Genomic DNA, 21,257 nt, shown 5'->3' on the forward strand with positions numbered 1-21,257 from the left:
AAACCCAGTGAAATAAAGGCCCTTTCCGACAACTACTGTTATTGCTAAACCTTCGCCAAAATATAAAAATCAGGTAAAAGCATAGGGACACCGTGGGTTCAGAAGCTCCGACTGGTAATGACTGAACTAGAGAGGGGAGAAGGTGGTTATTTAAATCAGAAACCTCTAGAAAGCCATGGTTACAGCAGTATAGTGATCCTCCCTGGGAAAACGCACGCAAGTGTACAAGGAAATATGGTCCAGAAAGTCTGGTGTGTATGGCTTACCAGATGGCATAATTAATACTTCTGCAAACATGTCTGCACCTCTTCAGAAAGTTGAGAGGTGTGCCAGATAGTTATTTAAAAAATTCACGGTGCAGGCATCTCAAGCAGTAAACACAGGTCAGCTTTGAAATAATATTTCAAGAGGTCTGTAGAAAATAAAGTAACTTACTCATTTTATACACACTTTCTTTCAAAAACACTCTCTTGTCAAACAAAAGCCAACTAAATATAGAGATTTCTTCTATTCACAAACACGAGAGCAGCTATACGTCAGGAATAGGAAGAAACCCATTGTCACCACTGACATGAATACAATTGTTCATCAACTTTTTTTTTTTTGTACTGTTTGCCTGCAAGCACTGGAAGTGACGAATTACGTGAGGCACAGGAACAGCCAAGTTATGATTGGGGCGGGGGGGGTGGGGGGGGGGCCCACATCAGGGAAAAAAAGTGCCGGGAGACTTCCCTTAGGGGCGAGGAGAGAGGACCCATGTGAAAGCCCGTGTCAGATGCAGGCAGGTCCTCAGCACAAGACCACATCCAATAAAATACAACACGTTCTCCTACCGCTTATTTTCCCGGAAGGGACGGCTCCTCTCTCCCCATTAACTACTGCAACTGAATTTATTTTATTTCAAAAACTGAGCCCAAAATAGTATCTTGACATTTGAGCATGAGACATATATTATAATTGCAGTCTATACTTAGCATTCAGCTCAGTAAAACTGTCAGAGACCAAAAAGTTACACATGGATAGGATTCCTGATACTATTGAGCTTGTCTTTTAATACATTTTTTTTCCCCCCTTGCTCCCTCTAACCCAGAAAACTACAGGAAGACAATTTTATTATTTCTCCTAAATTACCATAAAATGCCAGTTTTGGTGCAAGAAATAATCACACGGTCCAGTAGGAATCAAAACACCCAAAACAGAAAAAAAACCCCACACCCTTTCCTGCAGTTTTCACAAGTTAGTTGATGCATCTCATACTCTAGATCGCAGCATATGGAAAAAGTATTTCTGGTAAAGACAACACAAGGCAGATTGGCAGATGCTGTCCTCCCCGTGTCCCAGGGCTGCTCAGATAATTATTGCTGCTTCATTCTTCTGACAGAGATGATTATTTTTTTCTAACTTTGAGGAAATAGAGGGAAGGTACTAAACAGAACCTTTCAGAAGATATAATTATCTTAGAAACAAAATCATTACACTTCCAAGATTACCTTTTTGCAAGGGGAATAAAGAGTAACCACCGTCTGCAGGAACTGTGGTTGAAGATGTTTTAGTTTGGGGAGGGATACCCAGACAGTTTTCCCTTGATGGTTTTGGGGTGCTGTAGAGCTGGGGAAGCAGGAACGTCCCCAACCTCCCAAACTTTCACAGGGGGCACGGCAGTCCTGCAGACACCGCTGCTGCACTGCAAGCTGTGTGCACAAGGTCAGGGAGTTAATGGAGTCTGCCCTGACCGCATCTCAAAAAAAAAAAAAAAAAATCGCTCTTGTGGTCTAAGAGCTCCTTCTTTTGAGCTGTACTCAGCGGTCTCCCACTTGCACAGTGCATTTTAAATAGAGAAATGGCAACTGCAACCCTCCTGGGCTGCTGAAAGTCAGAGGAGTTTTCACCCTGCCATTAGGGACAGGACTATATGACTGCTCCGAGGTGTAGCGTTTACTCATACGTAATTCCTTTACGCAACCACTGATGAAACCCACACTGCCACTGTTCCTGCTTCAGAAATTAAGCACATTTCTGAAGGAGATGTCACTCGAAAGCCAGTAGGGGCATGAATTTTAATGAACGTATCAGGTTACCAACTTGAGATATTCCCAGCGATGCGATAACCTAACATTTGGAATAGCTAGCAAGAGCTAAAAATAAGGAGGAAGAGTCACCATCAAACTTTGGAAAAAGCACAGCACATGATTTCTCTCCTGTAATAGTGTAAGTATTCAAGAAGAATGTACTTGGGTTAAATTATTTCTTCAGCTGGAGCTCCAAGACAGTATTTCCCCATATCAAATATCATTCTGTCAGGGGTAAGTGGTCAAAGATCTCTTTCCCTGCCAGCTTGAGAACATCTGGAAAGACTGTCTTTAAAGAAATAGGCACAAGCGAAAAAGAACCTAAAAAGAAGGGGACCATGTTTTAATTCTCACAAACGTGATGCTGTGGTTCTAGAGGAGCACAGTTTTTTGAGGCAGTTTGCCACAGGCCTGGAGAAACTCGAGGTGCAACTGGATGGAGAAGATCTTGCAAGACTGCTTGAAATGAAACTGTGTGAAGGCTGCTGAAAGTGACTCAAAATCTGACAACAGCCAAAAATGCTTCGGATGCAGCAAGGGACGGAGGGTGTTGGGCATACAGTGTGTAGGAAGGACAAACCATGCCCAATGACATATCACCAACGTTCTATCTTCATGAACACAGCTACTGAGGGGATGTCATTAAGAACTGCACGAGAAGGGAGGACTAGTTTAATGTGATAGCATTTTTAAGTCATTCTCCAGCCTAATGCAAAATCTTCATACCCAGATGTAGCATCCAATTGCTGTATTGTAAAAGGAACTCTGAATAATCAAAGCTGAGTAAGCAACTGAAGACACAACTGAAAAATTTATTTTGGCTCAAAAAACGCTACAAGAGTGACTGTGACTTGGTCATCCTGAATTGATGTGAACCAGCAGAAAAGTTTCTAAACTGTCCTCTCTTGCAGTGGAATCAAGTAAATGTAAAGGATGAAAGTCATATGCATTTCCAAATGTGTGGATAAATTTCTTTTACTATGGCCCTTTTTTGGAGTTTAAAATACTCCATTTTCTCTGTCCCTAAGTTTCAGACATACAGTTCCAAAGAAGCTATCTGAAAAGCATGACTCCAAGATAATCAAACAGCAGCTCACAGGTCCCAACCCTCAGCCTTCTAGAAAGTTCACTGCTGTTCTGCAACCAGCAGATCCCACAGCTCTGCTTCTCATTGGAGCTAGCGTTAAAATAAGTCTGTGTTACAACGAAAGCTTTAAACAGTAGTATTATATGGCAACAAATGGAAGAGGTGGACACCATCTGCAAAAGTATTTTTTTAAATGAATCCTATTCTAAATGAAATCTTGTACAATCTAATGTTTTACATGTTGTGTCCAAGACTTAATATTTCTGGTAATTTGTTTGCTGCAGAACTGTGTATGTCTTCAACTGTATTGAGGCTGCAGAAGCCAAGCTCGCTCAGTAAATAAATACAGGTAGCAGTTTTTATGCTAAACTTTCAAATTTCATTCGGATTTAAGCATCATGCTGGGAATGGAGAAGAGCCGAATGTTTCATGACTTCTTTGCAGAATTGAAAATCAAATCTAATCAATTTGATTGTTGGTCACTTTTAAGGGATATGTAGTAGATGGGACAGATCCCTGCCAACAGCAGGCAGAATGGAAAATTGAGGACCTCACTTCCCACTTTTTCCTCATTCTCAAAAGGTGAGGAAAAATTACTTGAAATTTGAGGTAAACATGCTGTTCATCCTCTACTCCCACTATGAGAAATACTTGTCAGGGAGCATGGCATTACAAGGGAAGCACCTTATTGCCCAGTTCATGCACTTTCCTAGACAATTTCTCACGGCTGTTGATTCTGAATGCAATGTTCTCAATTATAACTCTCTCTGTATTCTCAACCTGAGCCTTTTGTCAAGGCTTTTCTTAATAGTTTATACAAAACTTCACAACACGAGATTTGGTAGACAAGGGCATCAAAAACTAGTTCACTTCTGCAGTTTGCACTCATTCTCTCTTCCAGTGTTGCCTTGAGAATATATGCTGCCTCAGTAACAAATATACAGGCAGAAAAATATTCATGGCACCCACCCATTCGGGCTCACATTTTCCATCATACTCCCTTAACGATTCAATGAACATCCTTTTTTGTGACTACTACTGCAAGATTTACAGCATTTGTTCTCTCAGACTTTCCTAAAACATACTGTCTCAGTACTGTAACTTTTTAATGAAAGAGACCAAGCTTACTATAAACTGGAATTATCCCTATATTTGTTTCACTTAATTTCTATGCATAGGGGCTACATATCTAACAGAAAATGGGAAAACCCCAACACAACACAGGTGTTGTTGATCATTCAGTATTCCCCCTTGCCACGTTTAAAGAAATGACTTAAATTTGTTTCTGCAGAGGTGAAAATAATTCTCTCAAGCTATAATTTACTGAAGTTCAAGCCTTTATACTGGATGCTCCTTTGGCTGTCATGAGAAGTAACATTAGTTTGCTAGTACTATGTATTCAGCTATGAACTGGTCAGTAAAAGTTACTGTACCACTCATGGCAGCGTCATTTAAAGAAGCCACAGATGGTACATAGGCTATCAGCAATTTTATTAAATTAATCCTCTGCTTCAATACAACTTAAGCACAAACAAAGCAGAATCATCACAATCGGAGCACATACGTGCTATAAAATTATTAGTTCACAGTTTCTTCCAGCATGTCTAACTGATAACAGCTTCTAGCAAACTTTGAACCAGACCACAATCTCTGCTTGGCAAGCATGTCAATAATGAGAGGACATCTATTTCCTGATTATTTTATTTCCACATTGTGAAAATCAAAGCAATGGTAAGGCAGAGCACTATGGTTTTGCTGATAAGGCCTCTCTACTCTCAGATTTCTAATTGAGCCACAGAAGGACTTACAGGACTGTCATTGTGACAAACAGCTGTATTTACGAAAAACTCGTTCGATACAGTTTCTCAGGATTGTAGACACCGATCAAGAAACAAACAGGACTTTTTGAAGGCGTCTGAAGGCAAATGCCACAGGTTATTGCACAAACTCCTCAGGAACTCTGGCCATCTGAAGTGTTCACAGGGACCGCTTCACATCTCACAAAAGCAGTGCAGCAGAAAGCAGCGCACCGCTCCAAGACACTTCTCAAAAGGAAAGAGTTGTCACTTGTGCCATCATCAGACCTATTTCTGACAGTAACTCTAATTTTCCACTAGTGTTTCCTATGTAAAGTGACCCAACTTGGATATGCTGAGCTTGAAATACACTGGGCAGAAAGGCAATACAAGAAAGTCATAGGAGAAGTAGGTGCAAGACATGAAGCCTCCAGAGGAATGTTGCTGACTGGAGGATTTCCAGCAGGACAGACAGAAACCCACTGTAATAGCAGCTAGGTTTACCTGGTCAAAGGCTGGAGGATTCGTTGGCGAGAGCCTACAAAGGTCCATTGAGACCGCAGAGAAGGCCACGAAAACACTGAGCCTCACCAGCCCATGTCCTCCACGCATGAGGATAACCACTTGGCGTTGGCTGGTGCCATACACTGCGTTAGGACGGGGACAAAGACACCACCAGCTCTTCCAGTGAAGAGCACAGATGCAAGTAGGAAGTTCTACTCTTCCACCCCCACAGAGTTTGGTTTTGAGGGGGTTTTCACATGCACGCCACAAAAAATATACATGCTTCAAGGTAGCAGTTAAGTGGCAAAACCAAGGAGGAGATTCTCTCAATGCAGTCCCCTTGCAGTGATGAAATCAATAAAGCCAAACGGTGTGTGCACACACCTTAGCCTCTGTAATACTCCCATCTTATTAAGTGCATAGTACAGATTCAGAGGAGGAATATACTGCTCTCTCCAGAAATCTTGTTTCCTTCATTGCAGAAGTTGGAGGAGGCGGGGGAGACTAGGGTGCTGGGAAGTCAGACACCAATCCTTTAAGCTATGAATTATTCTTCCATGCCTCTAATTTGAGAATCACAGAATATTCACAGCTTACCAAATGAAATCAATCAAGATGTGTTTGGACATAAGTGATATAAAAATGTTACGTATTCTGCAACGTTAGGTCTTTTTCACTTGAAAAACAAGACTCTTCAGGTGGAAGGTACCTTTGCCCTACATTTCCTGATTCTCCATCTGCAAAAAGGAGTGCCCTTTCTCACCTTTCACCTCAAAGAGCTGGAAGGAAGGGAAGAAGAGAAGGAGGCTACATATGTGAAGAATCTGGCACAAGGAAATTTAATAGCACTGTTTTCAAAGCCAAGTACTAATTGCATGCAACAAAGGAAAAAGAGCCAGATTCTTAAAGAATGAAAATCACACATTAATAAATATTGGCTCAGTATGTAAGCACTATTTCCAAGCACACTGAAACTGCAATTCTTTAAGAGGGAAAAAACCCTATATAATTGAAAGATAGTAGGTATTTCATTATGCACGACTGCAAGAGGGGCAAATAAAAGATCATCAAGTTCTCCAAAAAGCATGAGAAGTGTTTTCAAACACCATTTACATGCAACATCCTGTACAATGGTGACAGAACATGTACGTTGACGAGTTTCTAACAATTCATGTTTTCACACTGATTCCCAAGGAATAAAGCAGTCGAAACAACACTTAAAATTCCATACCTTGATTATTTCCACCAACTGATCCACACCACTGTCACCTGGAAAGATTGGTTGTCCTAGTAACAGTTCAGCCAATACACAGCCTGCTGACCACACATCTAAAAAGGGGAAAGTAAAAGGTGTCAGTAAAAGGTACGTATTAGACCATTTATATAAAACCCAGCAATTTTCAGCTACTTTATTCTTTGTCATGTTTGAGAGTGTATGTATCACAGCTAAAAATAAAAAAACCCACATTCCTCTCCTAAACATTAATCTAGAAAACACAGATACCTGGCATAAAGCAATGGTGGACAGTCTTAGAAGTCAAACCATGAGACAATAGGAACTGGAAAATAACGTTAAATGCCCTAATATACTGACATTAAAACCTACACGTGTAGGGAAGAGACCTGAGAACATCTGCCATCTGAAAATTAAGGATTTCCCCAAACCATGTGTGGTTTTTAAATCACATCAATCGTGAACTATGCATAGGTATCATCCACCACAACGCCCGATGTTTTTACTGTGTCTGAATGTTGGATAGACTCAATTTTTTATCCATATATTGAAAGCACATATACACTAGCAGATAAACCAGTACTGTAAGTATTACTTGTGTCCTGCAGTACATGATGATTAAGGGATCTGGGAGACAGCTTCTCTTAACTCAGTCACATCAAGACCTAATCTTAATCCCAATTCCATTTGCAAACGTGGCTGGACAACAGAACTGCAAGTCATAGATCAGGTCAGATCTATCATCCATAGAAACAGTCATCAACTATTTTTCATACATATACCAAATGCCACAAGTAGCCACTAGCAGCTACTCCTCCACATGAAGAAAATTTTCATCACCTATTACAGATGTATCTCTTACATATAAGACAATACTACAACAGCAACCTAAGAATGTATCTAAGCGTACTACAGAACATAGCATTTTCTTTATGAAACATAGTTAATTCAAATGAAAAATCTAATGAAGCAAGTGCAGTAAACACTGAATAGCAGATGTTTGTGGGAATCTGCCGTAACTGCATACCAAATACTGAAGTTTAAGCTGCTCACTGTAGAAGTATTGCACCTAGATGCAGAGATAACTGCTTCTTCAAAAAAACTACATTGACTATAAGGTTTTCTAGAAAGTCATCATTTGTTCAACGTACATCTGAAACCTTATACTAAAATCTAACTTTGAATAAGCAATAACGGAAGGTTTATAAAGCCTACAATACTGTAATGTCCCAAAAGGGAAAAGAACAAAACCAATCCCCCTCCACCCATCTTTCTTTGAACTCTCACGTACTTCTACAAGCTAACCTTCCCCTCCCCCTGCCCCCAACAGCCCCCCCCGCCCTCCACAGTAGCATGACCACAACTCAAAACCCAGAGAATTTACCTCCCCAGGCCTGTTCCAACCTCAGATAACCCATGCTATGGCAGAGATCCTTCCCCCAGTGTATTTGAACTATGCTATTAGGAAGCACTGTCAGTTACAGCTAAAGGTCTGAGAAAAACATCTCTGACAGTTCTCTAAACAGTCTATTATCACTTTGTCACAACCACTAGAGACTGATGCAAAAAATAATTAAAAAAACTTTCAGGAATTCAAGACTGATAACAAAATAATCTGCGAGTTAGAACAGACTTTTCCTTTCCCCATTTCTAAATGAAAGAGAGAGGGGCTATGCAAAAATACTACTTCTTCTCAAGAAAGATATAGTTCAATTGGAACATATGGTAGACAAAAAACACTGCTCATTTACTGTAGCTTTCAAAAATCATTCACCTCTAAGTCAAATGGATGCATTTTTACATAATGCCTTAGTACAAACATCGTCATCAGGGTTTATCATAAAAAGTAACTACTTACAATACAAACAGCAACCAGAAATAAACGGAAGTTTGAGGCTTGAATTTCAACAAACATACCAGATTACACTTTTTGATTTTTTTAGTCATATTTAATAAAAGTTGATATGGCCACCAAGGTGCTAAGATCTCTTTTGGACAACAAATGAAGGAGGCATCATGTAAAGGACATTGAATTGCATCTGACTGCTAAACATCTCTCTCTGACGGCTCCTGCTGTTGGACCAACGCATACCACAAAAAGATGATGCAAAGAAACACTTTTATGTCATCCCATGCAATCTAGGTTTATAGGAAATTACACAACAGTACAACAGAGAGCATAGATTTCTTCAGAAGTATTGATGAAACAGATTAAATCTATTAAGCAGGGTACTGTAACTTAGAAGTCTATTTAAAGACACCTTAAAAGGTTTTGAAAAAGCTGAGTCCTTTACACTGAGTATACAGAACAAGTGGTACCCCAAAACTATAATTATTATTTACAACTTCAATCCTTATTTTGCACTAAAAAAGAAACGATATATGGGAAGGAAAAGTATTTGACAGAATATACAAAACCCAAAGCTGGCATGACAGTAAGACAGCATTTACAACTCACTTCCTTTTAAAATTCTGAAACTACACTAGCATGATTTTTTTCAAATTAGACTGTAACTTTTTAAAACTGTTTTAAATAATCTTCTGGTCTGGCTGCTCCATGAAGTTGGCTTTGTGCAGTTTTATCCCTTCCCAGTCTTCCTAAATGCCTTCGCGCTCCACCAGCCAATTTCAGACAAGGCTGAAAGGCACAAGTCTCGAATCCATTACAGAAGTTTTGTAAAAACAGTGGGGAAAGCATGACTGCTGAGGAGAGGAGGGCTCAGGCCCTGTGGGACATGCTGGGCTTGCCCCCACCCTGCCAAACTGCAGCTGCAAACAAGTTCAGGATGTGCATGTCCTTCCACAAGCAAGAAGGCTGAGCAGAAGCAGCAGAGGGTATATGAGAAAGCTGAGGGCATTGCAGGGGGAGAGAGGAGAAAAAGAAAGGATGTAGGTCATGAGGAAAGAGCTGGGGAAGTCTGAGGAATACCAGCTGTATTCATGATGGGTTTAATCCATCAAACATAAAACGAATCCATCAGAAACAGTAAAATCTTCCAAATCGGGTGATTTAATGCCTTGTTAAAAGTCTATTTAATTTTCCTTGATTTTTCTTGCTAACACTTTAAACACACACAGAAATAAGCTATAGGCATTCCAAAATCACCAACTTTTTTCCCAGGAGTGTAATTTCACTGACTTTCAAATTAGGACTTGGGCAATATTCCCTGGGCAAGGAAGTGAACAAACCCTTGAAGCATCCTTGATGAAAGCCAGAGAGCAGAGGCTAATTTCACCAGCTCCAAGCGGGGACAGCAACAAAACACCATTTACATAGGTGTTTATACAAGTCTGGTGAGCAATGTACAATATGGCAGAAACTGGGAAATTTCAGCTCTGCTGAAACTTGATGAAATTTATGCCATCAACCTTAACAGGACTAAAATTTGGCTCTGGGACCATTGGCCTTATTTCTTCCCCCTTTGAATCTGGCATTTTAAAATTTATCTTCCGAATTTGGATGTAACATTTCTCAAGCCTGAAGTAAACGATGTACTAAATGCTGTATTTAAAGACATGTTACTTGAGAAACCACAGGGTAGTTAATACTAGTTTTTGATTGCTGCTTCCCAGACCCTTTTAGCAGTCACAGCTAACTATTACAGGACAATAATCTTTCAGAGTAAGCTTGCGGTGTAACTACCCACTCCCATGGGAGGAGAAGCATTTTCTGAACTATTTCTTTTTAAAATGTACAATTTAATTAAGGTGAAATATCACTATCATTCACATGCTTTAAACTAGTTAATAAACAAGTAAGGGAGAACCTTAACAGAAACAAGTCAACAAATCATCCTCATGCCAAGCTAGTTGGGACAATGTGAAATGTTAGGAGAAAATACTGAAAGCTATTAATTTTAAGTAAAGTAGGCAAGGCTACTTTCTTCATACCTTTGCTGAAACGTAGTCTAAACAACACGGAAAGTAAATGCAACTGCCAGCCAAAAGCAACCTTCAAATAATCTTATTTCAGACAGCTTTCACGCATTATAATAGCAGCTAATGCCATAACTTTTGTAGACTGAGGAACACTGAGACAAATACCATTATCACATGAACTACCTGCACCAGTTTAAGCACACAAATTCATATAGCCTTTTATACTACAAAACTTTTCTTAAATTAAGTTTCTATTACTTTTTTGATCTTCACAGCTGTTAGGTGGATATTAACTTGTCTAATAATACCATCTGTATAATTCCCTTGCTTTTGAATGCCATTCCAGCGTTAGAGAAGGTAAGAAAAGGAAAATTTCTCTTTAGTTCAAGAAGAGGCATCCGGCAGGACAACTCGCAAAATACACTCCTTTGCTTTAATTTGACAAGCGAGCAATGGCCACTTCCAGTTGTTTGTGACAGAATACCCTGTCCACAATTTCATTTTTGTGATCTCAAACGCTGCCTTTGCAAGCTGAGAAGCTCGTCCTCTTCTTCATGCCATGAGCGCTGTTCATTGTATTACGCTCTAGCTCCTCTAAACTTGTTATTTAGAGGACATGAAGGGAGGAGGAAAAAAAGAAGTTGAGCCTGCTCTCATCCATTTAGTACAAATCAAGAACTTTCCTTTATCTGACACTTTATGGGACACAGTTACCCTTCTAGGTTTCCACCACCATGACCACCCCCCCCATCTATTCATCTCTGCCTCACTATCCCTTGATCTTGATGGACTTCCTCCATCTTGGAGGTGACTCAAAGTTGCTGCTCTGGAAACTGTAGAAATGACTAACTGGGAAGAGACCAAGAGTCAGAAAAGCAGCCCTAGGAAGTCATAAAATCAGCAGCTTGTAGTTTGCCAAATGCCAGGCCCCAAAGTGCTTTTCATCGTTGCTTGTTTTTGAACTATTTTGGGGATGTCAGAACAAGACCAAAGTTCTAGATTACGTGCACGTGTGCTATGTTGGTGCAAGTTTTGCAAATCAAGCCACCACAAATTCACAGATTACGGAGACAGAAGAAGGTTGAAGCCTAAAACCACTTGGAAAGCCATGCTTGTTCCAGTATTTGGAACAAAAGCTATACACAGGTATCTATTCTTCTGCAATAAAGAGATGAAACTACAATGACTGGTGATAGAATAGTTCAGTAAATTAATGCACGTGCTTATTTTCAGCATTGGAAGTTGCCATCTGAGACACAGAGGCAAATACTTTTCATCATTTGGCAACAGGTTTGGGACACACCTTGTGATGGTTCTTCTGCAAGAAACTCTAAGACAGCCCGACTACACACGCCTCCAGAGGAGCTTCTGCTCCAGACTGCTGAGGTGAAATACTCTCTCCCTTCGTCTTAGCACTCGCTAGGCAAGTGAATGAATAACTTCATGATACTTATTTTTGGACACCCCAAGAGAAGCCAGCAATACAGACATACAGATCAATCTTTCCTTGCCAGTGGCTATAAATGTTCCCTATGGAATGCTCTCAACTCCCACCAGCGCAGTGACAGAGAAAATGTGCTAAGACCAGCAGACCCTTGTTATCCAGAACCACCACCACATTCTCGTGAGCCCTCCACTGGCCCATCACCTAACCTAGTAAAAAAATGTACATTATGGAGGTAAAGCTTAACTGCACAGCTTCTTTTTATACAAGAGGATCATGTGGCAACAGAAACATCTGCACCCATCCCTGCTCCAGTGCCTATGTTTGTCCCAGGATGTTGTAGGGGAATGTGGGCCACCATCCCATGGTTTTTCAGTGGGTAGCAGCACCCCTATGACCAACGCAGCCAGGAGCAGGCCAGCAACACTCTGGGATGGTGTAACACACACGGACCTGCAAGGAAGAAGCTTCGGCCAAAACACTGTCAAGGGATAACTAAAGGGCTTGGTTTGCAAAAAAATACTCCGGAAAATCAGCTGCAGGAACAAAAGTACATGCCATTCCAGCAGGCCTTAGGGATGTGCACACACTTGCAGAATTCATGGTCAAAGGTGCACAAAAGCCTAGACAAGCTATGAAGGCACCCAAGTGACATACATGAATGCTTGTGCCCGACCACTGAAAAACACCTTAAAAGTTGTAACAAGCAGAGCTATTATGGGCCTGGATTTATAGCTATTTGGCAACAGGGACTATTTAAAAACTTGAATAGGTCATTTCCCAGGTCATTATTTTAACAATAGTCCCAGGTCCACTGGATGACACACAGAGGCATTAACTGCAGCAAATGTGTTTTGGTGCTACTCTTACTATCATATCTATTTAAATACAGCACTAATGCAGTACTTCACCCGAGTACAACAAACACTACCCCTGGCTATGAGTTACTTTTAAAGGGACTTTTTGGGTTAGAATTTAAGTCATGCACTTTGATGAAATAATCAAGGTCCTAGAAGTTAAAAGCCAGTTTACAGTTCTGTTGTGACATCCAGGATGAAGACACGTCCTGGAACCAACTTAAGTTCCTGCTGCATTGAGGAGCAAGTAATGTCGCAAGAACAAATTCATGTGTTAAAAGACAACCTAGACGAAGCCACACAGCCTAATGTGACTCCCAGTTACAGTGCTAAACAAGATGACTAACTACTGATGCAGGTAGTCATGATGCAGGCTGGCTGTACTGTCAGCCTTGGGCCACCAGTGTCACTGCCTAGGCTTAAAAAAGCATATCTTGCTCAGAAATACTTCCAATAGTTACTATATTGCAGCGTGTTACAATCATAAGCCCTGCAGTAATGCCAGCAAATAACAAAAGCCTTAGGAAAACAGCTGGATGCCTCACAGATAATGTACAGAAAAGTTCTACTTAGAACACTTTCCAGCTTCGTATTCTTCACTGATTTTATTTTTAATGTAGTTTTAAGATGGTATATTTAAACAGAAGAGTGAAGATCCCTACTTTACATGTAAGCTCACGTGGATTCTTATATAGAGAAAAAGACTCTACAGAAGAAAAGTCTGTTGTGCTAACAATTCAGAAGAAAACAAGAACTAGAAAACACAAGCATGGTCACTTTTTTTTTTTTAAAAAAAAGTTTACAATGCAGTATTACAATACTGAAGCATTTCGCAGTTCCCTGTACTTTGAGCTATGGATAAAGTACTCATAATTAAATGTTCCTTCCTCTCTCTTTCTTAAGAAACCTATCTGTGCTTGTTTGGTCGGTGTACAAATAATGCTGGTTGAGTTTGGATGAGCAACCCTATGTGAAATAGGGAAGAGTTCTCACTTAAGTGCTGTTGCTGCCTATTTAGCAAGAACTAAGAAATATCCTGGCATTTACCACCACTGGAAACAGCAGCATCACAAAACTAAACCCCCAGTATTTCTAACATACTGCAGAACACTGGGAAACTGCAAAATATGTTTGTAAAAGCATTTTATTACCTTCTCAGCTCCCAAATGCAAAGATACTGTTGAGAAGGAAGTGGAGGGAGGAAAGTATAGGAACGAAGAAGTATTTGCTGAACTTCATTTTCAAGCTATTATGTGCAAGTTTCAGGGAAGGAGCTCAGGGGGAGAGGGTTTGGGGGGGGGGGGCGGGCAGGCATGAGAAAGTCTAAAATACGACTGAAATTCATGATGGGTTTGGCAAGTGGAAAAATGGAGTCCTCGCTTTAGAATGCTATTTTCATTAGAACTATTTGAGAGACCAGCAGGGAAGAAAGCAAAAATAGAAAGCGCAACTTTAAAAAGGGTCTGTAAAGAAGTGAAAGAGTAGTCATACAGTTGGAGCAAGAGACATTTCACAGGCTTATCTCCTCTGGTGACACCTAAAATACTTGTTTCATGCAGTTATCCTCTAAAACAAGTTGTCTCAGTGCACTCTGATAACACAGCTGAGCAAATCTATTAGCTCTCAGCTGGCAAAAAGATGTCAGCCAGGATCAGCCTCCTCCCTCGCACCAGCTCCCGCCACTCTGCTTTTACCTGGGCTCTGCTGCTTATCGGACCTCACAGTAGCGACGATTCAACTCACTTATGTAGCAGAAAGTTAACCTAACCAAAAGTCTCTTGTCAGTTGAAGCTGAATTGGCATATTAAACAGTAAACTGTGAGAGCTAACGTATGCAGGGGCAAGAAAAAGTAGGGCTGGGGCAGCCACTTTTGGCAGCAGCCAACCATTAAATAAGATCTGCCCTTTCATCTTTATTGTGCCATTACTTTCCCCAGACTTCTTATGGTCCTGCCTCTTTTTTTTTTACTCCTGAGGAGATATCCAAGTGTTGCTACAATACATACTAATGGAAAAAAAAAATTAGCAAGAGCACGTAAGTCTTCAGGAACGTTTCTTTTTTCGGAGAACTGCAGAGCTGGAACAAGCCAGCCAGCCATTAACACCAGTTAGAACATACTAACTGTAAACATACTTTAATTGGTTATAAACATATTCTGCCAAGACTTGATCATGATCTCCAAATCCTTTTGAACACATTAAACCTTGCTTAAGAGACTCAAGTCCATAAGCAAGGTAAAAGCTTAGGCACAATACTGGGGAACCTGAGAGCCAAATTTCATCTCTTTAGCACTAACACTCAGAAGGAGCCCAGAGAATATCTTGACTAAAAAACTGAAGAAGTTATCCACCACCAGCCAACACGCTGCTGTTCATTTTTACAATTTTTCGTTTTGCTGTTCATTTTTAGGACTCCACTGTAAGAAAACCCGGCTGTTCCCTGTCCTCTGCCAAACCCTCCAGCTTTCCTAACATTTCCATGACGCAGCTACGTGCCAGGTATTAGACAGAAGTCTTCTTCGTGTTCAGAATTAATGACTAAAGGACAGCAAAACTTAACAGAGTAAGTTGAATCAGAAAGACTGCTGTACACAATATATTAGAACTGTCAAGAGCTTAAAGCCAACCATTAGACCATTTTCCCTCCCACTAAAGACTCTTTACTAAAGCCAAGTAAATAAGTTACAGAATTATTTGTGTAAATCACAGCACATCAGAAGCAGTAGTTGGTATTTCTACAGTCATTCTTTACAGATACTTTAAGTCATCAAAATGCTTTTCTGACTTGAGATCTCACACCTACTTTTAAACTAAATGGCAAAATCACCTGATTTTTTTTTTCTTGAAATCAGCTCTCTCTCCATACATTAAAAAAAGCCCCTTTCCTAACATAATTTACACTGAAATCTCAAAAGGCATAGAAATCACAGCAGCTGTCTACAAAATGTGTGTATTTTGTTAAGAATTGGTACCTGACCATTTACAATAAAATTCTGCCTCTGGTCATTATATCCGAGATCTCTGGAAACCTTTACACTTAACTACAGAATAAACATTCATGCAGTTGGTATAGATTTCAACAAATACACATACATACCTATACTGGAGGTATAATCGGTGGCTCCAAAGATCAACTCTGGTGCCCTGTAGTACCGAGAGCAGATGTATGAGACATTAGGTTCTCCACGAACCAGCTGTTTTGCACTGAAAAGGAAACAAAACAATAATCTTTCTAATAGTTTTACAATATTGCAGTGCAGACCCACCATCAAGCTTTGGCACTCTTCACCCACCCCCCATTTCTAAATGCTAAAGTACCGTGTTCTTCTAAGCTGATGCAAGCCACAGACTCAATGATTTACTATGAGATCAGTCCAATCCATCAAGCAGCTACCTTATACTGGACATACCAAAGGAAATTCTGACTATAACCTAGGTGATAAACAGGGTCAGATTTTTGGCTGGCAGTTGTCTTTTACCAGGTACAAAGGTTTGTTTACAAAGAAAAAGATGACAGAATACAGTTCAGTCAAACACAGTTACTTTTTAAGGTTCAAAAGCTCTGGATACTCACCAGAACTGAGAGTATTTTTTTTTTTTTTAATTTCCATCTGAATATTCTGGCTCTTTGCTGTTTAAGGGAGCGTAGTATGAAGCAAAAGAGGTATGAGGAGACAAACGAAAAAAACTTTGCCATTGTAGTCACGTGTTAATGGTTCATTCATACCACAAGAGATCAGCCACAAAGGATCTAACCTACAGTATTTCCCCAACCACTACCTTTGGAAAAATTTAAGAAAATAAAAGTCTCAGTTTTCTGTTTTCTATATAGAAACTACAATTAACAAATTCCCACTGTTAACACAGAGGAACTACCACCTTTTTATGCATTGCTACTCTTGAGTTTCAGTGCGATTCCTATTTTGCTCCAACACTGGTGAGGTAGAGCTGAGGAGGAGATTTCCGAGCCACCAGGCATGACCATGCACTGCTTGAATAACCATCATCTGACATTCCCAATCGCTATGGGCAAGCAAATTTAGAAACAGCAGCTTCCATGACCTCTCACACATATGCCTTAACTATTTTAGTCTGCAAAGTTATAGCACAATCTAAAGACTGAATTTTCCCAGAGAGAAATCTGTCTCCTGTCTCAGTGTGGACTCCCAAAATTGCTGTATCAGTTCTAAGATGGGGGCTGGACTCTAAGGGTGATTCACTTGAATGGATACTGGAAATAAATGTGCTATTGGAAACAAGGATACAAATGTCCACTATCTAAGAGCTTCAATTAGAACTGCTGCTTCTGATTCTTGAGCCTCTAATGGTATTTGAAATATTAAGTGAATTAGTGTACATACAAGTAGACTAATGAAGTGTAACATTAGCCTTTTCAAGTTACTATGCCACTGTGCCTGTCTTCTCTTCCCCAAACACATCTCACCCAAATATTTGGTCGCATTTTTCCATGGCACAGTATTCTCCCTATGTGACAGTGCATTTATTTTATTTTTCTAATATCTGCATAAATAACAGGCAGATTCCCTCCCTCTTGATATCCTTTCCCAGCTCTTTTCCCCCCCTCTCTCACATGAACTCATTTTAAGACAAAAATTGAGTATCAGTAATTTCTCTTTCAAAACTACAACCTAAGCCCTGCTGAGGAACACAGAGGATTTCTTTGCAAAGTTGCACCCACGTTCACTTTGAAGGAAGCTCTTTTCACCAGGTTTGAGGCCACAGATGCGCTTACCTTCCGAAGTCGCAGAGTTTTAGAACAGCTGTATCAGGGTCCAGCAAGAGGTTCTGTGGTTTTATATCCCGGTGGCAGATCCCAAAGGAATGGATATAGGCTAAACTCCGGAACAGCTGATACATGTACAACTGGAACACAGAAACACTGCATAAGGCATGCTTTCCCAGTCAAAACAGGGTAAACAATTAATTTAGCACAAACTCTTATTAGAAGAAAAACAAAATAATTCAAAGACTCTGCTGAATGCATATTAGTGCTATGAAGATGGGCAAGGTATCTGCATACCTTCCCCACCCACCCTTTGCCACATACCCACACATGCAGTTCAAATTTGTTCATTTTTTCCTCTCAAAAATGAGCACAATTCCAAAAAAATAATTGTGCCAGCTTTTCAACATTTATAAATAATGGTAGTCATAAAAAACATACACAAAATAAAGGTGTTTGTTTGCTTTACAAATCAGCCTCTTCATGAAGTATTCCAGGTTATTAAAAAAAAAAATAATGCCCCCCAAAACCCCAGAGAAAACCCTTTAGTGGATGAAGTTATTAACAACATATTACACGTTGCCCAGGACTATGGTAGTGTCTCAGCCTGCCACTTGAGTGAATCTCCCAGTTTCTCTTGGTGAAGGGACAGACTCATTTTAATTTCAAATCTCTGGGCAAAAAGAGAAGGCAGATAAAAACAACTGTTCAGAATAATTTTATGCAAGGCGCAGCAAACAAGTATGCTGAGGGAGAGCTTTCTCTGCCCCCTTTCCAAGGCTGGCTAACCCCTTAGCAAGGATGAATACATCAAGGAGAGATGTTACGAAGCCAAGAGCTTCACAGGGCAAGACCACAGGGCATGGGGAGGATGTCCAGCTGCCGGAGCTACACACTTTAGGCGCTGGATACAATCAGGGCTGTATAGCATACACACTCATAAAGGCATAGGAAGCCCTGTTTCAAGGTTGACAACAGGCTGCCAGGTTATTTGCTATCCTTCTTGTGTCCCCTACAAGTTTCCATTTAAAATCAAGCTACAGGCAGGACAGTGTACCGGAGGAGCACCTCCACGCTTTCATTTTCTAAGCATGCTGTCCACAGTTCACCTTTAACAGTCTGTAAAACCGGGTGCAATTGCTAGATATTGATATCAAGTCATGTTTGCATCACTTTCACCACTATCTTTGTCTTTACACTTTCTCTCTCCTTTGTTTTTTGTTGTTTGTTTGGCAGGGAAGGTAGGAGCTCTGGAGGAGAACTGCTTGATATTTGGCTCTAGGTCTTTAGTTTTCAAATCTGTTTCTGAAAACCACAACTCTGCACAAAGAAAAGCAAACAAACATGTTTTCTGAATTGCCTGTCCTAGCCACGTTAAGTATGTATTGTGCAAGTGTATTGCAAAATAATGCAAAAGATTGCTCTAACTTGAAGACTCAAGTCAACACATGCAGGATTTAGAAAGTATGCCTTTCATCTCCACACAGCAAACCCAAAACTTCCAATAATTTCTTACAGCACGTTAGAAGTTACAAATAAAAATTAACAAAAAGATTACTAGAAAAGCTTCCCTGCAGTTCTTTAACCGTCTCTTTGTTACCCTGGGAAGAGTAGCTCTCTGCCTGCCTAGGTATCAATAAGAAGTTTACAAATCTGGACTTTGTGTAGCCAAGACGTCTAGAAAATTGCAAAAGCTTTAATGACATCAAGGTAACACGATCTTTTTAAATACAGGATTATGAGAAAGGCTTGCCTTGCCAGAAAAATAACAGCCTTGCAGGCTACCTGGAACGGAAAGTCCCAAGCATCCAGCAAGATGAAAGTGTTGAAGCAGAATTTTCTCTCAAAGTATAAGTAAGGACAATTTTTCCCAAGTTCCCATAATGAAGAGCAATTAGGGCAAGAGTACTGACAAAAGACATATAAACAATTTATCAAAAGCTAAGCTAACAGACTTTGGGGAACATCTAACCTGAAGACATGCTGTTCCAACAGACCAAACAGAGTGACCTTGCAGTAGAAATTGTTACTGCTGGATGGTAAAATTCTGTGCTTTCTTGAAAACAGGCACCAGTGCTGGCTATTGCAGAGACATGCCATCTACAGCTTATGCATATACAGTTATGCCACAACATTGCATTATTGGGATAATTACTATTTGTAGCTTTCACCTTTGTAACTTTCATCTTCTTTCAATTAAATGAAAGTTTTTCTTAAGCCCACCCTCATCTTAAGCATTACACTTTCAAAGAGGAGTCTGGAGAAATCAATACAAATCAGGAATTTCTGTTGCTAGTTTCCATTGACTGTTACCTGGATGCCCCGTTAACAAGTTAATGCCGTGTGAAAACGTGACCATTCACTACTGTGTGGACTGTGGTCACCACAATGTATGAAATGGAACTACGAGACCCTGATGGGTCTCATGTTTGACAAAAAAAAAGAAACCTTATTCATTTTAACCACTTTGTAAAAGGTGACAAAAGATGCAGACAACTGAAGTGAGGTTTTGAGGCTACAATGTGCATACAAGCATCTTACCCCATGTGGCTTTTCAAGACAAGAAACAATGAGTTCTAAGCGAGGACAAAAATATGCCCACAACAGAAGCACGTGAACTCTTACTCATATGCCACAAAAAGGGGAAGATAACATAAGAGAACATTATTCTTCCTGACATCCTCTTTCAGTTCCTGACCTTTGTACTATTGTGTCTCCATCATCTCAGGAAACCAAAGCTGCTAATCTGGCTGGTGACATTCTCTATCTAAGCTGCTTCAAAACCAAAACACTCCCCCCACACTCAGTCTCCCCTACACGTTCCAAGATTTTTGTAAAGCGAGAAATAGGGAGTGCTTGCTTTAAACCTCCAGCCTCTATTCTTCCTTTACCGTAACAAATAATCATTCTCATGGTTTTTTTTTTCCCTCTTGCCTCAAGATGTATGTTCTCCTAAAAATTTCAGAAAACCAATTATATCAGAAAAGAGGCATCCACAGAGTCTATTCCTATAATAACCTTGTTCATCTAACCACATCTATCAGTTACCTACCTTGACATAAATCATAGGGAGTGTCTGTTTGGCCCGACTATAATGTCTGGCAACTCTGTATACTGTTTCAGGAACATAGTCCAGCACCAAGTTGAGGTACACCTCATCTTTCTGAAAGAGAACAGAAAAGGAGAAAAAAAAAAAAAAAAAATCAGCAACAGATTTGAAGCATAAAGTACAGTTAAGGCATTCAGAGAAGTCAACAGGATGAGAAAGCTTGTGGACATTTTAAGCACACGTCTTTAGTGGGAGTGTGAACTGCCACCAAGCTGCTTTCCCTTTAGTCTCTGCATTTAAGTATTAGCACACAAGTCAAACTTACGATTAAAGTCACATTAATATAAGGCATTTTCTGTTTATAAATGAGGACAAGGATATAATTGTTCTGCCCAGTTAATATTTTCATTTGGAGATATTTCAAGGTGACATCTGCATCATTATTTAAAGCAGTCTGTTAACTCATTAGTCCCTTACCTGCCAAAACCCACAAAGAGCAAATTCAAAAGTCCCAAACTCACCCCTCAACAACTACACATCAAAAGTTTAAAACCCTGCATCTTTTAGAAATGTTACTTTGATCTTACTGAATTC

The 21,257-nt window shown here is 40.1% G+C and overlaps 1 protein-coding gene across 2 annotated transcripts in view; it reads right to left on the reverse strand.

Moving 5' to 3' along the window:
• The window catches only part of GSK3B (glycogen synthase kinase 3 beta), a 161,468-nt gene that overhangs the window by 38,659 nt on the left and 101,552 nt on the right, over positions 1-21,257 (reverse strand). For both annotated transcript variants that reach the window (XM_074853348.1, XM_074853358.1), the window contains exons 4-7: positions 20,667-20,777; positions 17,624-17,754; positions 15,968-16,074; positions 6,688-6,785 (exon numbers count right to left, since the gene is read on the reverse strand). In XM_074853348.1, coding sequence (XP_074709449.1) covers positions 6,688-6,785; positions 15,968-16,074; positions 17,624-17,754; positions 20,667-20,777 — 447 coding nt within the window. The remainder of the gene's footprint in view (positions 1-6,687; positions 6,786-15,967; positions 16,075-17,623; positions 17,755-20,666; positions 20,778-21,257) is intronic.

The sequence above is a fragment of the Strix uralensis genome, chromosome 2 (assembly GCF_047716275.1).
Source record: "Strix uralensis isolate ZFMK-TIS-50842 chromosome 2, bStrUra1, whole genome shotgun sequence".
NCBI classification, from domain to species: Eukaryota; Metazoa; Chordata; class Aves; order Strigiformes; family Strigidae; genus Strix; species Strix uralensis.